The 22,836-nt window shown below is 43.8% G+C and overlaps 1 protein-coding gene across 1 annotated transcript in view; it reads right to left on the reverse strand.

Moving 5' to 3' along the window:
* The window catches only part of ATAD2B (ATPase family AAA domain containing 2B), a 4,508,062-nt gene that overhangs the window by 2,550,015 nt on the left and 1,935,211 nt on the right, over positions 1–22,836 (reverse strand). The window contains exon 15 of the mRNA XM_044063554.1: positions 17,205–17,293. Coding sequence (XP_043919489.1) covers positions 17,205–17,293 — 89 coding nt within the window. The remainder of the gene's footprint in view (positions 1–17,204; positions 17,294–22,836) is intronic.

Raw genomic sequence — 22,836 nt, forward strand, 5'->3', positions numbered from 1 at the left:
GCATCAGAAAAGAATAGATAATTCCTGATCAGAAGAAAGAGAAACCAGATCTGAAGATTAATAGTCAAGTGCCTTGCCTAGGCCTCTTAGCAGGAGGGGGGTGGGTACTCCTGATCAAAGTAGTTAAATCCTCAGCCATTTTGTTCATTTGTTTTTTAGGCATTGGGGCCTGTACACGTGGCCCAAGCATAGTTTTTTAAGACATAGAAGTAGTTTTTGGCCTTAGTTTTGAAGATGGCGTTGGTTTAATATACAAATCTTTAGGCCTGAAAACACCCTCAGAAGCCAGTGCCTGCTCAGAGGCTCCGGACCCATCTAAGGTAGAGACATCTGCGGGTTCAATACTTAAAGTATCACACGGCATACCGAATGGGTCTCAGTAGAGGCCTGCGAATCAAAAGTAGCGAGTATCAGGGGCTGCGAAAGCACCTCACTGAGAACCGGCGACTGGCTTAGGAGAAGCTTTGTTGTCGGTTTTGGACCTTGACGGCCTGTCTTTTTCTTTGCATTTTTTTTAGGTATTCCGGTAGTCGGATTGCTAACCAATGATATTTCTGGACAGTTATATCTCGAGACAAAATATTTAGAAGCAAAAATATACTGACCTTTAATAGTGCGTTGATTAAATTTAGCACAAAACAAACAGCAAGGCACGTTGTGGTCAGAGCCTAGGCAAGGAATACAGTACAAATGAAAATCCTTATGAGGTATTTGCTTCCCACAAGTAATAAAATTATTAACTTTTACTGACATCGGTTAGTAGCAAGAAAAAGTTTCCCCAACGGGGTACTTAGCTTTTAGTTGAAGACTTCGGTTCTGAAACTCTAAAACGAAAATTTCAGGAGTCGGCCAACCGGCATTTGCGAACTGCTTCTGCTTCGGGCACCACGTGGCAAGAAAGACGGATGTAATGGAGTCGGCTGCGTGTTTTATACCCCTGACGACCTGATGTCATGGAAGAATGGACAGCAACCGACGCAGGACCCAAGACTTTGTTAATCAGGCTGACTGAGGGCAATCTGCCATCTGATTATCCGAATGTAATGACTGCAACAGTAAAACACGAAGAACATCCACATTGCAAAATGTTTTCCAACCTGTTCAGCAGAATGCATTAAATCCTGTAAATCCTTATTTTCAGCACAATCAGGAATCAAAATAATTTTCTGTGTAAGCAATCCAATAATATGCTGCTGATACTTTAAGATATGAAACTGGCAATTTAAGGTCCTGATGGCCTAGGTCGCAGAGGTGTACACCTTCTTAGCCCATCTATCCAGGGCCCTGGAATCTTTATCAGTGGGGGTTGGATTTTTGGCAGTAGTGGCCTAATTGCCCTTGGGTCCCTGTGAAATGGCCATGGATCTGCAGTAGGATTTTTTAAAAAAAACTTATCAGAATCAGGAACCCTGTAATATTTCTCTGCTTTTTTGGGAGCAAGAGGTAAGGAGTTAGGGGCCAAGCTAGATTCCGAAAAGGCATCATCAACAATGTCCAGGACAGGGGGGATAGCTAAAGGCCTGTGTTGAAGGAGTAAGAAATCCCTAAGCCTCTTTTTAGAATCAGAGTAATCCTGGCTTTCCCAGCAAAATGCTCCCTAAAAGTATGCAAGGTTTCACCAAAAGAGAAATCCTCTGGAGGGGAAGCAGAGGGAATAGAGTCCTCTGCTTCAGAATCCTCATAGGTAGGTAAGGGTAAATCCTGGTCATCAGGGGAAACAGAAAATTCAGAATCCTGATCAGAAGAATCGTAAGCAAATTCAGTCCTAGGTCTCTTAGAGGGGGAAGTTTGGTTTCCCCTGATTAAAGTAATAAGGTCTTCAGCCATTCTTATTTGTTTTTTAGGTATAGAGGCCTGATCATGCAGTCTAGGCTTGGTTTTCTAGGCATGGATCGAGTTTTAGGCCTTGAAGAAGAAGATGGCGTTGGTTTAATATGCAAGTCAGTAGACCTGAATACACCCTCAGGAGCCGGTGCCTGCACAGCAGCTCCGGACCCATCCAAGGTAGAGACATCCGCAGGTTCCACAGTTGAAGCATCTCGTGGCATACCGGACTCCGAATGGGTCTCAGTAGAGGCCTGCGAATCTGAAGTAGCGGGTATCAGGGGCTGCGAAAGCGCCTCACTGAGTACCAGCGAACTGGCGACTAGCTAAGGAGAAGCGTCGTCGGCAGCTTTGGACCTAGGCAGCCTGTCTCTGTGTTTATCTTTGCGTTTTTTCAGAATATCGGTAGTAGGGTGCCTTACCAGGGTAACTGAACAGAGTACCAAAATATTTAGAAGCGTAAATATACTGACAACAAATAGTTTGTTGTTTAAGTAAGGCACAAAACCAACAGCGAGGTACGTTGTGGTCAGGGCCTAGGCAAGGAATACAGTACGAATGAAAATCTTTATGAGGTATTTGCTTTCCACAAGAAAGACAATTACTGACTTTTACTGACAGTGGTTTAGAGCAAGAAAAAGTTTCCCCAACAGGGCACTTAGCTTTAGTTGAAGACTTCGGTTCTGAAACTCGAAAACAAGAATTTCAGGAGTCGGACGACCGGCACTTGCGAACTGCTTCTGCTTCAGGCACAGCACGGCAAGAAAGACTGATGAAATGGCATCGGCTGCGTGATTTATACCCTTGACTACATGACGTCATGGAAGATGAGACAGCAACCGACACAGGACCCAAGACTTTGATAATCAGGCCGACTGAAGGCTACTGCAAGCAGATAACCCAAATGTGATGAATGCAACAGTGAAACGCGAAGAACATCAATAGTTTTCAAGATAAATTGCTAGAGAGGAAAGACGATTTCTTAAAGTTTTAGACATGAATGCCTGGCAAATGGAACAAGTTTTATGGTCATGAGCAGGCCGCTAAGCAGAACAAGCAATGCTCGTGACTATCCTTATGTGGAATTTTGTCTCCCACAATGGCATTTGCCTTTCCTGGATGGCATGAAAAAAAAACTCACACAGTAGCAAATAAGATAAAGGAATAACACCAATGGGGCACTCATCTGAAATGGCTTGATACAGAAGAAAACAACTCTGACGAGCAAACCGATGGCTGAAGTTGGCATTCCAACTGGCAGCAGAGAAGTTCTGAGGATAGTATATGTGGACATCGCTTTTTTGGCAGACGTATGCAGACAGCATGTGTGTGATGTCTCACGTACACCCAAGTAGTAAAAGGCTTTGGTATACTGGCTAGACGTTTGGTCGCAATTGGCAGGGAATCCCTCATGTTATGAATACTGCAACAGTAGCACAGAAGGACATCTAATGACATTAAGAACACGTGGTACAGTAAAAGAATCATCATCTGAAGGGAGAGTATTTTGAAAAAGGGAAATTTCAGATATGTGTTCACAGTAGACAGGTCTAGAATGGTTCTCCACAGCCCTTTTCTTGGTACTAGAAAAATCCTGAAATAAAACTTTTTTCCTGTGATGCTCATCGTCTACTCAGAGGCAATCTCTGCTTAACATACAAGGCCATGCCAAACCCAGAGCTGTTGGACATGCTACACTTAAAGAAATTCTAATCCCTCAGAGCAACACACTCCAGGGATCTAAACCTTATCACAATGAACAAAACATGTTGGAGGAATAGGTTCCTGACCCAGAGACTCCCCTGACTCTGGAATAGACTGCCCATACATGTCAAGCAGAGCGCCTCTTTGGAACTCTTCAAAAGGGACCTTGACGATTGGATGGGAGATAGGAAATTCACCCCGGGGATCACATCAGTCACCCTGCTAAACAGGTCCAGGGAAATAAATATTGTGGGAAGAAATAGCCAGGGAATTGTTATGGCTACGCCTGTATAGGCCCTAGGGCCGATAGGCTAGTACCAACCTATGAATTCTTTTGGGATATGTTCAATGGTCCCAACTCAGACTGTCTTGAATAATGTAGGTCAGAAGAGAAATTTGGTTTTGAGGAGGTGGTGCCATGCCTCTCAGAGGGAAAATACTTTCCCAAGCAAAGCAGCCTATTGATGATGGAGTGGACCCACTTGTCTATGTTAACATTTTCCCACCTGGCAAGGGAGCGTGACAGTCTTTGGGAAAGAGGGGTAGTGGGGCTGGGGAGGAGGGATACTGCAGAGGTAGTCACATACTTTTTTGCCACCAAAGGGTGGCCTCTCAGCTGGAGTTTCCCTTTGGATTTTTTTTCACAATATCTTTTCCTAGGGGGTTTTCTTTTTCTCAACTGCCCTAGGGTACCTTCTAATGAAGAGAAGGGGGATTTCACTGGGTATTTCCTATGGTATCTAGGAACTGAGAAGAGTAGGATCTGCCTGCAGTCTTTAATGGTTTTACCTTGGTCTTTGAAAGTTTTGAGCAGACTAGCTGCCTAAGAGTCAAGCATTAAGTTGTGGTCCAAAGGCGACTTTAGAATTTTAGATTTGAAATCCTCAAGCATAGGTTTCTTTTGAACCCATTCATACCTGCAGATAACAGATCCAGTGGCAGCTGCCCTAGAAAAAGCATCTACAGCATCATAACTGCACTTAATGCTGTGTCATGCAATCTGAGTGGCCTACAAAAATAAGCTCTGCATCTGTTGCTTAGACTCTGCTGTGGGAGGGTCCATGAAAATTTTGTTCAATAACGCCCAAACAGAGATTAATTACCAGATGAAAATAAATAAATACTTGATAACCCTAAAATCAAGGCTAGCACAGATGTAAATCATCTTTCACTATCTGTCTTTACTTGTAGGTAAGGTATTAGCACTGGGCAGCAGTTTAGAGGGCATATCTGGAAAGGGAAACTGATGAAAGGTCAGCCACTGGATTCTTGTATAGTTATTTTTGGTCATCAGGGACCTTACAATACTTGTCTGGTTTCTATGGAGCTGGTGGTTGTGAGTTAGGAACTCTACAGGTTAACTGAAAAGCATCCTGGAAAGCCTCAAGGCCAGGAGAGACCAGAGAAGGGGCAAGACTACCCATCTCCAAGGCAGAGAAACACCTGTTCTGGACATCAGAGATCCAAGTGGAATGCTAAAGTGGTTCATCACATTCTGTATAGTCTCATCAAAGAAAGCTTCAATAGGAGAGACAAGTGAAAGGAAGCCTCCTTCACCGGAAGAAATTTGCCCTGGAGAATGCATTTGAGAGAATAGTCCAGAGAATGGCAAGATGAATTTGACAGGAATAGTCCAGGGAATGGTCACAGTCATCGTCCTGCTCCTTATCAGAAGAGAAAAAAAACAAGGTGGTTCTTAAACGAGTAGGCTGTGGTTGTGGGGATCTAAAGAAGGGAAGTTTTAAAGACAAAATTGCTTTGAGCAACTCTTGCGAAAGATCCATCCACTCGCTCTCCCTAGCTGCTGAGGGACAGTCCACATGCTTAAGTTTTCTGCTTTTTCTTTTTAGGTGTGATGTCCACCTGAAAGAGGCATGGAGGTTCACAACACTGTGTGATCTGTAACAGAGAGCCTGGGATCTCTTCCACAACTAAAATTAGCAGAATGTTTTGAAGGTCCCTTCTGAAATGATTAGACACAGTTCAGAGTCTCTAAGGCCTCATAAGCCATACCAGCTTAAGACAGGATCTCAGTAGTGGATAACTGAGAAGACTGAAGTACCACAGGTTCTGTAACCTCAAAGAACAAACTGAAGTCAGAAACATCAGACTGTTAATCAGTTCGAGGCCTCTTAAGTTTTTTTTCTCAGTGAAAGAGAGACATCCGATAATGTGGAATCAGCCATCTTGGACAGGGCCAAGCTCTTAAGATGTTGGGTCTTGAGAAAGGCATTGAGAGTACAGACAGCCTAGACCTAAAGGTTTTCAGAGCAAACTACAGACAGAGGAGGTTTTGTGATCCTGCTCTGGGCCTAGGAAAAAAGTCACTTGGTACACAAGTCCTTGTACGGAATCTACCTACCGGGGTCACACACCCCCTCCTAGCTGACATCTGCAACTTTCAAACAAACACTGAGGTAAAAAAAAAAAAAAGGAAGGTTCCTCAATGGGGCACTTACCTGGATAAAAATGAAGCAGAGGCACCATAGACCACACAGCAAGCAGTCAGGCGGATGCATGACCTGCATTCAGGCTGGCAAGTGAGATAGTCTGAGGATCCAGGCTCATACAGCTGCTTTTATATCCCAACACACAGGAGCTTAGCACCACTCAGGAACAGAACAGGTCCACAAACAAAGACCAGCCACACTGGAGTAAAGTCCACAATGTTGATTAATCCACAGATACAAGATGATCAAGCGCTTTCGTATATGTACTTCATCAGAATCACAAACACATATAGCACCCAGCACTTTTAAATCCCCCCCCCTTTAAAAGTGCTGGGTGCTATATGTGTTTGTGATTCTGAAGAAGTACATATATGAAAGCACTTAATCTATCTATCTGTGGATTAATAAACATTGTGGACTTAACTCCAGTGTGGGTGGTTTTCGTTTCTGGACCTATTCTGTTCCCGAGTGGTGATTGATTTCAGTGTTTCTTTTGTGTTTTGGTACATAGGAGATTAAGTCGTATGTCAGACGTACAGCCTAGAGAGAGTAAAGTTTTGGTAACAACCCAAACAGATGACAACCCATTTGTCAGGAATACTGCAACACTTATTTCAGTCAGGATGTCTTAAGGTACACCAAGTGCAAAATGAGGCAAATCAATGTGTAGACAAAGTAGTTCGCCTTTACAGATAACAATGCCTCAGCCCAAGACATTAGGTTCTTTGTTCTGGAAGGATTAAAAAATACAGACAATGACAACTACAGCAACTGCATTTTTAGGGTACCAGTGAAGTGCCCAGTGAGCCCTAGCAAAATGGGCATTAGGTGGAACATCTTAGCTGAAAGCTACAGAGGACTAGTTCCATAGGTAGGCTAAATTTCATAAAGAAAGCACTGTCCTGCTCTCCTGGCCCTCCAGACACACACAAATATCAGTGTCCTTTTTAACAAGAATGCCATTCTGTTCTTGGTTTCAATAAGCCTGTCATTTCTGTGGGAAATGCTTACCGCCAGGTGCCAATTTTGGCAATAGTCTCTGACAGACTGACTTCTAAATAAAAAAAACAAAACAAAAAAAAAAAAGTTATGTACTCACCATAACGTTCCATCTGAGTTGTTGCTCTTCATTTGTCTTCAACCTATGGGGCACGGATCCAGGATGGATCAGACTCACTGCATTTTCCAGCATCGGATCCAAGGTCCTCCTCTACCCATAATGCCCCCTTCTCCCTCCTCCCCTCAAATAGAGTTTGCTGCCAAACATAGCATCCCCAACCTCAATCAAGACTTACCCTAGTACAAATTTTTGTGTAGGTACCATAAGAAGCACAAGCAATGCCAAAGTAAAGACTAAGTTTCTTCCTGCCAGTCCACCACACAGCCCATGGATGGCAGGGGAAGGAGGGAGGGATACTTGAAGATAAATGAAGAGCAGCAACTCAGATGGAACGTTATGGTGAGTACACAACTTCTTAATCTGAAGTTGTTGTCTTCATTTGCTCTTCAACCTACAGGATAGAGTCCCCAGCTACCAAACACCTGGGAGGCCCTCATGGAAGGATATACCACAGCATGGCGGAGCCAAAGCATGCCCTGCTTCTGGACAGAAGATTCAACTTATAATGAGAAATGAATGTATGCGAAGATGTCCAAGTAGCCACAGAGCAGATATCCTCCAATGAAACTCTGGACCAGAACGCAGCTGAAAAGCCATAGATCTAGCAGAATGCATCTTAACATGACCTACTGGGGGATAAGCCTTAAGCTGAACATGCCAGAACTATACACAGATATCCAACGAGCAATGGTGACCTTCGATACTGGTTTCACTAAGAAAGGCTTTGAATAGGAAACAAAGTTGGACAGACGTACAAAGGGATTTTGTTCCATGGAAGTAAAAACCTAGCTGTCTATGAATGTCTAACAAGTGCAATTTGTACTCTCCTTTATTCTGAAAATGCGGAAAGAAAACAGGGAGGTTGATTACTTGATTAATATTTATTTCTTTTAATTAACATTTGTTAACTGGGAAAGTCCGACTTGGAAGCCAATTTTCAGCGGAGGCCCAGGGAGAAATGTTCCAGAAAAATATTCGATTCCAAAGCTACTTTTGGGAGGAAAAGATGGATTAGTGCGCAAGGATAACCTGTCTTTATGGAAGACCATATAAGGAGGTTTAACTGATAAGGCCTGGAGATCTGACACCCTTTTGGCTGACGTAATGGCAATCAAGAAGGCCGTCTTCCAAGATAAGAACTGCAAATCCACCAAGGCTGCAGGTTCAAAGGGAGGAGAGATTAAAGCTTGGAAGGACCAGCATAAAATACCAAGGAGGCGGCAGGTTCTTGATCAGGGGCCTAAGCAGAAAGGTACCTTTCAAAAAGGCTTTGCAAAGCTTGTCTCCTACATGAAAGTTAGCTATAGCTGCCAGTTAGTCCCTTAACAGTGGAAAAACTGGCACCCCGCTGAAAATTACTTGGCAGAAACTCTAAAATAGCTGGAATTGGGGCAGTGAAGGATCTAAGTCACACTGCGATGCCCACATAGAAAAACATTTACCCTTCCTAGAGTAAACCTTTCTAGTGGAACAATTATGAGCTGCAACTAGAATTTTCTTGACCATAGAAGATAGCCTGGGGAGTCCTAGCTATTATGGGAACCAGAGCAGCCAAGCGGTAAGCTTTAGACTGGCCACATCTGGGTGTGGAATCCCTGAGGGATGAGAGATCAGATCCGGAACTGGATCTAATGTCCATGGAGGACATACTACATGAGACCACAAAGAAGAGAACTATACTTGGTGAGACCAGAATGGGGCAATGAGGATGACTCCGCTTCCCCAGCCGTTGAGCTTTCTGAAGGAATCTCAGGATCAGGGGAAGCAGAGGATAAGTATACAGCAGACCAGAGGGCCAAGCATGAACCAGAGCACCCCTTGGGACTTCCACTGGAGGAGGGTACAGGGAAAAAACTCACCGCACTTCGCACTGGAAGGAGAGGCGGAGAGATTGCAGCAAGGCTGACCCCACTTTAAAAAAACATCTGCCTCAGTACTGAAGGATTCAGAGACCACTCGTAAGGCATCAGAATAGACCTACTGAGCCTGTCCGTTGGAATGCTGCACCTCCCCGTAATGTGCACTGCCACCAGAAAAAGGCAGATCACCCACTCCCACACTCTCATGGCTTTGCGACACAGAGGATAAGACCTGGTTCCCCCATGCTTGTTGATGAGCACAAGAATTTAGATTTGACTCACTTACTCAAAAACAGCCTTGAGCAGCAGACCATGATGCTTGCAACAAGTGTAGCAAACAAGATCTGAGGGGAGGAGGGAGACAGGGGCATTATAAATAGGGGAGAAACTTGGAGCTCGGATCCGACGCTGGAAAATGAGGCCAAGTCAGATCTGTTCCGGATCTGTGTCCCATAGGTTGAAGAGTAAATAAATGAAGACAAAAACTTCAGATCAGTGGTTGCCATTAGACTGGTGCAGTGAGGTTATCACCAACTATTCCATGTTAGCAATGGTCACAAATCCAAAAGCTGATTTTGCAAAGAGAGAAAAAGTTAAACCAGCACTGTTTCACTGGTTCCCAGGTCCTTACTAGGCTACCGATCTGTGAGAAACTTAAGAAGCCTAGCCTTGCATTTCCCATAGTAGTTTTTAGCCCTTATATCTACATATAGATAACCCAGAGGGGAACAGACAAAAGATAAGATGGGACATTCATTTATTGCCGTTATCCATGAAGAACATAGAAAAAAACAGGAGTGAATCTGTTGTTTCTCATCCATTTATCCAAATTACTTCTGAATACAGTAAGCCAAGTACTTTGCTTTGTGTGAAGTAGAAGATGGCTCCATAACAAAGGTATTCTTTGGAGGCATACCTATCCCCTCCAGCATGTTCTTTTCATGTTGCTTAAGAGATTGAGATCTCATGAGTGGGTATTAGCTTACTCAGACCTGTTCAGGAAGTCATCATGTTCCAATTCAGTCATAAGGTACTTTGATTTGCCAACCAAGATTGAACAAGTATTTATTTTTTAGTGTGAAACTTGCACAAATTAAGCTTAATACTGATTTTCCTAACCCAATGTGAAGTATGCCAACTGGACATTTGTGCAAAGGAAGGCAGCATCTAAAACAAAAAAACATTTTTTAAATTAGAGGAAGAAAAGCCACAAAATAAATTGCTGCCTATAAAGATTTGCATGTCCAGAAGTCCTCAAGAGGCTACATTCTTGGCACAGTTTAAATAGTAGCCAAATCCCTACAGAATGTCCTGGTACATTCACTAAAACAACACTTTACTGTAATCATAAAGATGATGCTATTAAGTTGGTGTCTTGGTTCAGAACTGTGAAGGTACAGAAAGGCTTTAATAACTTATTACTGGCAGCTGAAAATGCAATTACACACGAGATACTGAAGATTAAACCTGTTGTGAATGAAGTTCTGAGTACTGTAAAGGAAATAAAATAATGATGGGATCATTAAAGGATGGAGGAAGTAATTTTCTCAAAACCAATGGTACATTCAAGATAAACACATATGTAGCAATGCTCAAAACAGCCAACACAATATGTACACTGGAAGAAACTGTAAAGTAATTCTGTATGTTCTTATGCACAAGAATACAGGAGAGTTGCAATGGAAATTGTATACATTTCTAAGTACTCTACAATGGAAACTGTATTGGGCTATTTCTTTGCTGTTCTTATTGTTAACGAATTGGATCTCATGTTGCAAATTAACAAGGTCATGAATAAATAAAATTGTTAAAAGAAAAAAGATGACAACCACACATTTGCAGAGTAAATACATGCAGAAGCTGTTTCTCATCTACCCTCTTGAAAGGACTTTGTCTCACTACAGCTCTACAACTTTAACAAAAAGCACACTGGTTGAAATTAGCAACGGTCTAGAGAAAAGGAAGTAAAGACTCATCTGTAAACAACAAAATCATTCAATACATCTACGCTCCTAGCAAAATAAAGTAAATTAAGGACAGCATAACACAAGCAGATGTGCTAACCCTTTTTGTGAAAGCTGGCTATGTCACACTTCTTACTGCAGATAACAGTAGGAGAGTGGCTGCTTCTACATGTGCAAAATGCGTGCAGGTCTGTGAGTATCTGTATAAAAGGTAAGAGAGGGAGAACAGATGGACATGACACACTGAAAATCTAAATATATATATATAAATATAGAGAGGGACAATTTAAATAATGTCATCATACTAACCTTAACTAATTATCGACTATACCCCCTTCTATACAGTGGTTTGAATCTTGTGTCATATATCTTGAATTATGAGCCTACTCTGAGCAACCCTTTAAATACGGTTACCAACATTCTAAACCTTCAGTGGGTATAAGAACATTACCTTACTCTTAATAAAGCCCAAAATTTAGCATTAATGTAAGCCTATCTCTTAGAGCTTCATTCTTAACTGCTTCAATGTCTATTTTAAGTATATATGACTATGTTTGTTTTTATTTTGGGAAACTGGAAAGAAAAGTACAGTTTTGTACCTACCATAAATGTAGATGTCCGATAGGTATGCATCTGCAGTCCTTACATATGGGCTGTCCTGCCTCAGGCAGCCCTTCGGTCGGCCGGATTCCAAAGTCTGGGTCCGGCATCGGCTGATGTCGCCCTCTCCCCGACGTCAGAGCGCCTGGGGTATAAAAGCGTCAGCCGACTCCATCTTCCTTAGTTTTTCTTGCCCCAGATGCCAGGTGCCCTCTAAGGAAGGCTAAATTTGGAGAGATGCAAAAAATTCCAAACATGCACAGAAATATAAAACAAATACACCATAATAGATAACCCCAGCTAGCTATAAGAGGGATAAGTACCCAGGAAATACCACAGTGGGGAAGAAGGGAGGGTAAACCTGACTGCAGATGCATACCTATCGGACATCTACATTTATGGTAAGTACAAAACTGTACTATGTCCTTCAAGGATGCATCTGCAGTCCTTACATATGGGTAGAATACCACAGCCAAGCTGGGGGTGGTAGGATCTAAGAAAGGGATGGTGTAGCTAAAATGCCCTGCAGGACTGCCGTAGCAAAGCCTGCTCTGGATCTGGAATATAAGGGTAAGTTGTAATGCTTGGAAAATGTATGCAAGGAGCTCCATGTAGCAGCTTCTAAAATGTCCTTGGTAGCCACCCCTCTTAAGAAGGCTGTGGCTCTGGTGGAATGAGGTCTAATGTTAGCTGGCACGGTTTTGCCATGAAAAGAGTAACAGAATCAAATGAAATTCCCTATCCATTTTGAAATTGTCTGTTTGGAAATTGCTTTTCCTTGTACACCAGCAGCATATGCTACAAATAGCTGGTCAGATTTTCTGTAAGTCTTAGTTCTGTCCAAGTAGTAGCACAACTGTCTGTGAATGTCCAGGGTATGCAGAAGTTTCTCCCCTTTGTTTTGTGGATTTGGAAAGAAGGCAGGCAGGTGAATAGCTTGGTTCAGTGAGACCCTGGATACCACCTTTGGCATGAATGAAGGATTGGTTCTCAGTGAAACTCTGTCCTGATGAAAAATAAGAAATGGTTTTACTGCCATGAGGGCCTGCAACTCAGATACTCTTCTTGCTGAGGTTATGGCCAGAAGGAAGGCAGTCTTCCAAGACAGGAACTGTAGTTCTGAAGATGCTGCTGGTTCAAAGGGAGGTAGAGTTAATTTTTCCAACATGAAGTTAAGGTCCCATGTAGGCACTGGTGGTTTCCTTGGAGAATTGATGTTTTTAACTCCCCTTAGAAACTGCCTTAGGAGAGGATGAGAAAAGACAGGTGGATCAGTATTGTATTCTGCTGAAATTGCTGAAGCATGAATTTTTATGGAAGAGTAAGAAAGGCCATTGTGGAGCATTTCTACCAAGTATTCAAGGATATGTGCCAAGTTCATCACTGTCGCATCTAGGCCCTTTGTGGTGTTCCAAGTGTGAAATATTTTCCATTTTGCTGAATATGCCTTTCTTGTGGAAGGCCGGCAAGCTTCCATGATGATGTCCTTCACTGTCTTGGATAGCTTATCCTGGTGAGGAGTCAAGGTATTCTCCAGGCTGTCAGCTGCAAGGTTTTCAGGCTGGAGTGCAGAGTTTTGTAATTGTGTTGTGTCAGAAGAAGTGGCCATTGTGGTAGAGGCCACGGTTTCGTGCGTGACATGCTCCTTAACAGTGGGTACCCAGTGTTGTCTGGGCCAGTCCGGAGCTATCAGAATCACTTTGGGCTGCTCTGTCCTGATCTTCAGTAAGACCTTGGTCATTAATGGAAGAGGTGGGAATGCATACACTGTTAGAGTATTCCAGCTGAAAGAGAGGGCGTCCACTTTCCATGCTTGTGGGTGGTATGTCCTTGAGCAGAATTTCTTCAGCTGATGGTTGTGGTGGGAGGCAAAAAGATCTATGTCCGGCCTCCCCCATGATTGTGTTATCTGAAGGAAGATGTCTGGGTGCAGCATCCATTCGTGTGGATCCATGATAATTCTGCTTAGGCTGTCCGCCAGTATATTGTCTTTTCCTGGCACAAACTGGGATTGCAGCTCTATATTGAGTTTTAGGGAAAGTTCCCAAAGATTCATTGCCAGCCTGCAAAGAGGGTAGGAATGGGTACCTCCTTGCTTGTTTATGTACCACATAACTGTGGTATTGTCTGCCCTTATTAGCAGGTGTCCTTGATGCAGAAAATGTTTGAAGGCCTCGATTGCATGCATCGCCGCCAGCATTTCCTTTTGGTTTATGTGCATGCGCAATTCTTTCTGTGACCATAGTCCTTGGATGCATCTGCCCTCCATGTGTGCTCCCCATCTATGGCCTGAAGCGTCCGTTGTAATGGTTTGGCTGATTATTGGTTTGCTGAAGGGCAGACCCCTGTTTGATTGGCTTGCTTGAGCCCGCCACAGAAATTCCTTTTGAAGGCATGGAATGAGTGGTATCAAAGCTTCTAGGCTGTGACTGTGCTGGCACCATAAACTCCTTAGGTACCATTGTAGTTTCCTCATATGCAGCCTTGCTTGTGGAATCAGAAGAATGCAAGATGCCATGTAACCCAGGGCCTGCAGGATTTTCCTTGCAGTCAGCTGAGTTTGTTTTGTCAGATTTTCGAAATAATCCGGTAGTTGTCTTTGTTTTTCTTCTGTGAGAAAAGCCATTTGGGTGGTTGTATCTAGTTTCGCACCCAGAAAAATTATCCTTTGGGATGGAACAAGTCTTGATTTGTGAATGTTGACTGTATATCCCAAAGCCTGAAGTAGGCGGATGGCATAATTCAAGTGTTTTACCAAAGTTTGTTGGCTGTCCGCTTGTATAAGGCAGTCGTCCAGATATGGGTATATTTGAATCCCCTGAAGTCTGCAGTGTGCAATTACTGATGCCAGGCATTTTGTGAATACTCTGGGCGCAGTAGATAAGCCAAGGGCAATGCTGAGAATTGATAACGCTCTGAACCTGCAAGAAATCTGAGGTGCCTTCTGCAACTTTGTCTGATAGGGACATGCAGGTATGCCTCCTTGAGGTCTAGAGTTACCAGCCAAGACCCCTTGCCCAGCATGGGAAGGAGTTGCTGTAGGGTCAGCATTTTGAATTTTGGCACAATGAGATAAGTATTCAGTGCGGACAAGTCGAGAATAGGCCTCCATTGTTTTTCTTTTCTTGGGACAAGGAATAGTCTAGAATAAAATTCCTTGGCCTTGTTCTGTGAGAGGAACCTTTTCTATAGCTTTCATTTGCAACAGGTTGGAAATTTGTTTTAAAGCCTCTGCCCTTTGATTCAGTGGCAGGTTTGGCATGCCTTTTCTTTTTGGTAATTTATGAAAATGGAACCTGTATCCTTTGTCTATTACTTGCAGTGTCCATTTGTCCCTTGTAATACTGTGCCAATGTTTTGAGAATAAAGATAGCTTTCTGCCCAAAGGTGCTTCCAATTGAGCCCTGGTTGGCGGGGTCAAGGTAAAGTCATTGAGTCTGTCCTTGTGGAGCAGTTGTAGGTCCTGCACTACCTCTCTGGTTAGGAGGCTGCCATTGACGTCCTCTGTAGGAGCCTCTAGCTTGCCCTCTACCTCTGGCACGCCTGCTCTTGCCTCTTTGAAATCTCAGTGTCTGGAAAGGACCAATTCTTAGAGGGCCAATTTCTGCTGAATCTTGGTGGTTGGACCTGGAGAAAAACTTTGACTGTCTGTACAGATTTAGCCTTTTCCTCAAATTTCTTTAAGACCTCCTGAGCAGTGGAGCCAAACAACTTTTGCTTTTCCAGTGTCGCATCCAGACGCTTTGCTTTAACATGATCTGGCAGAGTTTGTTCCTTCAGCCAAGCATGCCTACGTATGACTGCACCTGTCATTGCTGACCTACATGAAGCTTCCAATGCATCATAACCACACTGCAAGAAATGGTTGCTAACCTGTTGGGAGTTATGTACCAGATCCTAAAGTGACTTGCGATCTAGGGGTTCAGGTGAAGACAGTTTTTTTATGCAATTCATCTAACAAATACTCTTGGTACTGTATCATATGGAATTGACAATTTAATGCCCTCATAGAAAGAGTGGAAGAAGTATACACTTTTTTACCCCATCTCTAAAGCCCTGGACTCCCTTTCAGAGGGAGTGGATTTTAGTAGTGGCAGATGCAACCCCTTTAGGGCCCTGGGAAATAGTTTCAGGGTCAGCAGAGTGGGCCTTGTAAAGGAAATGATGCGAGTCTGGGACCCTGTAGTACCTATCGGGTTTGACAGGAGCCGGAGGAAGGGAGTCAGGGGTAATGCTAGACTCAGGGTACACATCATCAATGATATTCAAAACAGGAGGAATAGCCAAAGGTCTATGCTGAGGTAAATGCAAAAAAGTCCTTAATCTCTTCCTGGAATCAGAGAATTCCTGGCCCTGCCATTTGAAATGCTCTCTCATGGAGTGAAGGGTCTCCCCAAAGGACAGCTCTTCAGGAGGGGAGGCAGAGGGAATAGATTCCTCTGCATCAGAATCCTTGTAGGCCGTAAAGGCCTCCTCCTGGAAGTCTGAAAGAGCAGAGCCATCTGAGGCCTCATCAGAGGACTCGGGATCAGTGGGCTCAACCCTGGCCTTTTGTCTAGAGGAGGTTGAGAGCCCCTGTCCGGATGTGGCTGAGAGCCCCTAATTAAGGAAATAAGGTCCTCAGCTAAACTTAAAATCTGTGAACCTGTAGTGGATCCCTGAGGAATAGCCTTGGGAGGCAGAGATTTTGGCTGTTTAGCAGCTTTAGCCCTTGTGAATGCCTTTATGGACATGGATGCAGGAGGCCTGGCTGCTCCACGTGCTGGCATAGTTTTGTCTAGGGAAATGGTGTCGGATGTTTCCGGAACACCGGTTTCTGAGGGAAATTCTATAACCGACTCAGCAGAGGCCTCCGGGGCCGAGGTTGTCGGTTGTGCGGTTTCGACGGTCAGAAGTACCAAGGACTCTGTTTCAGCCGAGACCGAGGCACTCGCGGTAGGCCTAGGCGTGGTTTCAGCCGAAACCATGGTCCGCGTGTGTCAGTCCTTGTCCTTCCGTTTTTTGGTTAAATGAGAAGTCGGAGTCTCCGACGGCATATTGTAACAGTAAATAGCCCCAAAAAATTCCTCTGCAAACTCTGCCCGACGCCTAAGAGTGCGTCGGTTGAAGGAGGCACAAGCTGTACAGGCCGAGACGTCTTGGTCTGGGCCTAGGCAGGGGAGGCAGTAAGAATGGAAATCCTTATGAGGTATTTGTTTCCCACAAGTTAAGCAATTATTAACTTTAAGCGTTTGATCTGTCATCGGTTGAGGCAAGAAAGAATCCCCAACGGGGTACTTAGCTTTTGAAGTCTTCGGTAGCTGAAGTTACAGGAGCTGGCCGACTGGCACTTGCGAACTGCTTCTGCTTCGGGCACCACACGGCAAGAAAGACTGAGGAAGATGGCGGCTGACGCTTTTATACCCCTGACGTCGGGGAGAGGGCGACATCAGCAGACGCCGGACCCAGACTTTGGAATCCGGCCGACCGAAGGGCTGCCTGAGGCAGGACAACCCATATGTAAGGACTGCAGATGCATCCTTGAAGGACATCTTCAAAAAAAAACAGCATCCTATGACATACTCAGCACATCATTTCTTTATGCTTTAGTGCATTTCAGCTGCTCAAATGAATAATCCTACAGAGATAAAAACAATATGCCTCACTCAGTTAAAAAAAAAAAAAGAATAAATGGGCAAATTACCTGTGAATCTGATCCTGTCTGCTGGACCGAACTGGTGCCAGACCATCTATTTCATCAAAAAAGATTATAGAAGGTCTCATCAGATGTGCCTACCATCAAGAAAAAAAGTGACTTATCAATACAAATAAATTAGATGATATAAAGCAATTGTATCATGTAACTGCATTCACACAGAAAAAAGAAGTTATGTACTCACCATAACGTTCCATCTGAGTAGTTAGACTTCATTTGTCAGCAACCTGTGGGTTCCGGATCTGATACGGATCCGAGCCGGCAGCTTACCAAGCTAAAGATCTGAGCTCCAAGCTCCTCCCCTTACCCATACTACACTGCAACCTGCTTCCAATCCTCAGATCGAGTTTGCCACTCACTGCGTGACACACAACAACCCAAGATACCAAAAACCTGACCCAAACACATACACCAGGCTGATCAGACTCATGACATAGAGCCTAAAAGCAGAAATAAACCACCAAGGTCGGGGGGAAGGAGGGAGGGAAGGTTGCTGACAAATGAAGTCTTAACTACACAGATGGAACGTTATGGGGAGTACATAACTTCTTTATCTGAAGTAGTTAATTTCATTTGATAACCTGTGGGACAGAGTCCCCAGCTACCCGTAGTCTTGGGAGGCCCTTAAGGAAGGCTATTCCAGAGCACTGCAGAATCAAAAGAAGCCCTTCCTCTAGACACCATATCCAGCTTATAATGAGTAATAAAAGTGTGAGAGAAAGCACAGGTAGCTGCTGAACAAATGTCATCCAGGGAAACTCTAGACCAGAATGCAGCAGAAGTATCCATAGAATGGGTACAATGGGCATGAACCCCTTCTGGTTCTGCTGATCCAAGTTCTTTATATGCTTGTAAAATACAAAGCAAAATCCATTTAGCGAGAGTCACCTTCAAAACTGGTTTCCCTAAAAAAGGTTTAGCAAATGAAACAAAATGCTGATCAGATTTACAGAAAGGTTTGGACCTATGTAAGTAAAAACGTAACTGTCCATGAACATCCAGCAAATGAAGTTTGTATTCCCCTTTATTTTGAAAATTAGGGAAAAATACAGGCAGATTAATAGAATGATTAATGTTTGACTCCTAAACAACTTTAGGAAGAAAAGACGGGTTAGTCCTGAGAGACACCCTATCCTTATGAAAAACTAGGTATGGGGGTTTCATACATAGGGCTTCAAGCTCTGACACTCTCCTGGCTGAAGTGATAGCTACCAGGAAGGCTGTCTTCCACGACAAAAATTTCAAATCAACTGATGCTACGAGCTCAAAAGGAGGCGCAATTAAGGCCTGAAGAACCAAGGTCAAATCCCACGAAGGGGAAGGATGTTTGATAGGAGGTCTCAGTAGAAAAGTACCTTTGATAAAGGTCTTGTAAATTCTGGCAGCAGCTAAAGAACCTGAATTTTCCCCCACATGAAAATGGGATATAGCCACCAGCTGGACTTTCACTGTGGAAGAGCTGGCCCCCTGCTGAAAAATATGAGACAAAGTCTAACACTGCTGGAACTGGAGTGGTAAAAGGATCCAAATTTCTTTGAGAAGCCCAAAAGGAAAAACGTTTCCATTTACTACTGTACACTTTCCAAGTAGAGGACTTGTGTGCTGCTACCAGAAATTATTTAACTGGAGAAGAGATACCTGGAGTCCTGGCAACTAATGGAACTGAAGCAACCAAGCTGCGAGTTTGAGGCTGTCCAGATTCGGAGGAGGAATTCCCGAGGGATGAGGAATGAGATCTGGAATGGGATCCAATATCCAGGGCAGAACTAGAAGATGAGACCGTAGGCAAGAAAGTGCAGTTGTGCACACTTACCATAAATGTAGATGTTAGAGTGTATTCACTGTTGCAGTCATTCCATTTGGGAAATCCTGCTGGCAGGCTGCCCTCAGTCGCCCTGAATTCCAAAGTCCTGGGTCCTGCGTCAGCTGCTGTCGCCCCTACCTTACCGTCAGGGGTATAAAAGAAGCAGCCAATGCCATTTTCTTAAGTTTTCCTTGCCCCAGATGTTAGGTGCCCTGTAAAAGGGTAGCCATAATTTATATATATATATATATATATATATATATATATATATATATATATTATATATATAAAATTTATTCACCAATATAAGTTTTACATTCATCTACAAGCAAATATACCACATAGGTTGTATAAATCAGAGAAGGAGAGAAAAGTTCCAACAGTAAAAAGGGGGATGGCGGGTGGGTAACCCGGACTGCAACAGTGAATACACCCTAACATCTACATTTATGGTAGGTGTACACAACTGTATTATGTTCTTCGTGTTTCACTGTTGCAGTCATTACACTTGGGTAGAGTCCCAAAGCTATGGTTGGGAGGCTGGAGCTAAACAGCATTAGGAGTGGCTATGAGGCCCTGCAGAACTGCAGTGGCAAAGCCTGCCCTGGATTTAGAGTAGAGTGGCAGATGATAGTGCTTTCTAAAGGTGTGCACTGAACTCCAAGCAGCAGCCTCTAAAATGTCATTGTTTGGTACTCCCCTGAGAAAGGCAGCTGAAGTGGCTGCAGCTCTGGTGGAATGTGGCCTAATGCCCTTAGGCTCTGGCTTGCCATAGTATAAATAGCAGAAACGAATGCAGTGGCCTTATCCACTTTGAAATAGTCTGCTTTGAGATGGCCTTTCCTTGTGATCCTGCAACATATGCCACAAGTAATTGCTCTGTCTTACTGAAAACTTTGGTTCTGTCCAAGTAGAATCTAAGCGGTCTGTGTACATCCAAAGAATGCAGAATTCTCTCCCCCTTGTTCTGTGGATTTGGATAAAAAGTTGGCAGATAAATAGTTTGGTTAAGAGCCACAATGGACACCACCTTAGGCATAAATTTTGGGTTTGTCCACAGGTGAGACCCTGTCTGGATGAAAAATGATAAAAGGTTCCACAGCCATGAGGGCCTGTAGCTCTGAAACTCGTCTTGCAGAAGTTATTGCTAGGAGCAGAGCTGTTTTCCAAGATAAAAACTTTATATCAGCAGTAGCAGCTGGCTCAAAAGGCGGCAGGGTGAGTTTTTCCAAGACATAGTTGAGGTCCCATGCAGGTACTGGTGATCTCCTTGGAGGCCTTAAATTGTTGGCTCCTCTGAGGTACTGCTTTAATAAAGGATGAGAGAAGATTGGTGGCTCTGTATTGTAATGAGCTGAAATGCCAGAGGCATGAATTTTAATTGATGAAAATATAGGCCTTTGTCCAGCATCTCAGTAAGTATTGCAAAATCTGAGGAATATTTGGTACAGCTGTATCAGTTCCTTGTGCCTGGTTCCAAGCACAGAATCTCTTCCATTTCCCAGCATAAGATTTTCTAGTACTAGGCCTTCTGGCTTCCAAAATGATATCCATCACAGCTTTACTGAGAGGTGTCTTTTTTATAACTACATTATCCACCATGCTGCCGGATTTAAAGTTCTGAGTTGGCTGTGCAGGAGCTGATTGTTTTGCTGGGACAGTAGATGAGGTATTTGAGGTAAGTTCCAAGCTGGGCCTTGAGCCATTCCCTTAGGATTGGACATCAGTACTGGCGGGGCCAGTCTGGGGCAATCAGTATCATCTTTGGCTTCTCCTGTCTGACCTTTAGGAGCACCTTGGGGAGGAGAGGCAGTAGAGGAATGGCATATACTGATAGGTTTTTCCAGCTGAAAGCCAGGGCGTCCACTTTCAATGCATGTCTGTGATAAGTCCTTGTGCAGAATCTTTTTAGTTGGTAGTTGTGAGGGGAGGGAAATAGATGCATGTCCGGGCATCCCCAATTCCTTGTTATCATGTTGAAGACTTGTGGATCCAGCTGCCACTCATGGGGATCCACGAGGTTTCTGCTTAGTTCGTTTGCCAGAGTGTTTTCCTTTCCTGGCAGGAATTGTGCCTGCAGATGTACTTGCTGTGTCCCACAAAGTCATGGTTGGTCTGCAAAGGAGGTAAGAATGTGTGACCCCCCCCGCTTGTTTATATACCACATAACCATGGTGTTGTCTGTCTTTATTAGTAGTTGTCCCGGATGAATTAGGTCCTTGAAGGCTGTCAGGGCATTTTGAACAGCTAGCATCTCTTTTTGATTGATATGCAGATGCATTTGGTTTGAGGGCCATGTGCCCTGAATGCATCTTCCTGCCATGTGGGCCCCCCAGGCATAATCTGATGCATCCGTTGTTAGTGTCTGCCTGGCTGGGGGTAATGTGAATTGCTGTCCCTTGTTTTGGTGACAAGCCTTCGCCCACTATCGAAACTCCTGTTGCAGGCAGGGAATGAGGGTAATCATAGTTTCCAGGCTGTGGCAATGTTGAGTCCAAACACTTTTTAGGTACCATTGAAGTTTCCTCATATGCAGTCTTGCATATGGAATTAATAGGATGCAGGATGCCATGAAGCCCAAAGCTTGCAGAATTTTTCTTGCAGATAACTGAGCCTTTGTTGCTAATACTTTGAAATAGGTAGTCAGTTGCCTTTGTTTGTCTGGCGTGAGATAAGCCATCTGGGCAGTTGCATTTAAGCTTGCACCCAGGAATATTATCTCTTGAGAGGGTACTAGTTTTGATTTATTTTCATTGACAGTGTACCCTAGGCATGTTAGAAGTCTTTGCACAAACACCAGATGCTGTAGAAGAATGTCTTTGTTCTCTGCTTGAATTAGAGTGTCATCCAAGTAAGGATATATTTGTATTCCTCTTTGTCTGCAGAATGCAATTACTGGTGCCAGGCACTTTGCAAAGACCATGGGCGCAGTAGATAAGCCAAAGGGCAGTGCAAAGAATTGGTAATGCATTGAGCCAGCCTTGAATCTGAGGTACCTTCTGCATGACTGTCTGATTGGGACATGCAGGTATGCCTCTTAAGTCTAAAGTCACAAGCCAGGCATTCTTGCCCAGCATGGGCAGAAGATGCAGGCAGGGGGAAGTCATTGGGACTGTTTCCTGTATGGTTGTGATTCGTCTTCTCCAACTTTGGAGGTAGAGGCACCCCATTGCTTTGACCTGTACGAACCTAGAGCCTGGGATCTGCCTCCAGGGCATGTGGATCTGCTTTTTTTGAGGTCTGTCTGACACAGGAAAGGACCAATTCGTTGTAGGCCAGTGTCTACTAAACCTACGTGGCTGTACTTGTAAAAAATCTTTCACAGTTTGCATAGATTTAGCTTTGCCCTCCATTTTCTTTAACACCTCTTCTGCCTTAACACCAAACAAAGTATCATGTTGTAAAGGTGCATCTAATAATTTGGAAGTATGCTTTCAAACTTCTTCAGCCGCATGCAATAAATCCTGCATTTCCTTATTTTCTGCACATTCAGAGTTTAACAACATTTTCTGTTTAAGCAATGCCATGACATGTTGCTGATATTTGAGCATATGAAATTGACAGTTTAAGGCCCTTATAGCCAAGTTAGCAGATGTGTAAACCTTTTTTCCCCATCTATCCAGTGCCCTAGAATCTCTGTCAGAGCGGGTAGGGTTTTTAGCTGCAGAAGCCCTAACTCCTTTGGGACCCTCTGAAATAGTTTCTGGGTCTGCAGAAGGGTTCTTAAAGAGGAATGTATGGGAGTCAGGAACCCTGTAATATCTGTCAGGCTTAACAGGAGCTGGAGGTAAGGAGTCAGGGGTAAGACTGGACTCC

This window comes from Protopterus annectens, chromosome 2.part1, assembly GCF_019279795.1.
Source record: "Protopterus annectens isolate FY-2018-M chromosome 2.part1, PAN1.0, whole genome shotgun sequence".
In the NCBI taxonomy this organism is placed as follows: domain Eukaryota; kingdom Metazoa; phylum Chordata; order Ceratodontiformes; family Protopteridae; genus Protopterus; species Protopterus annectens.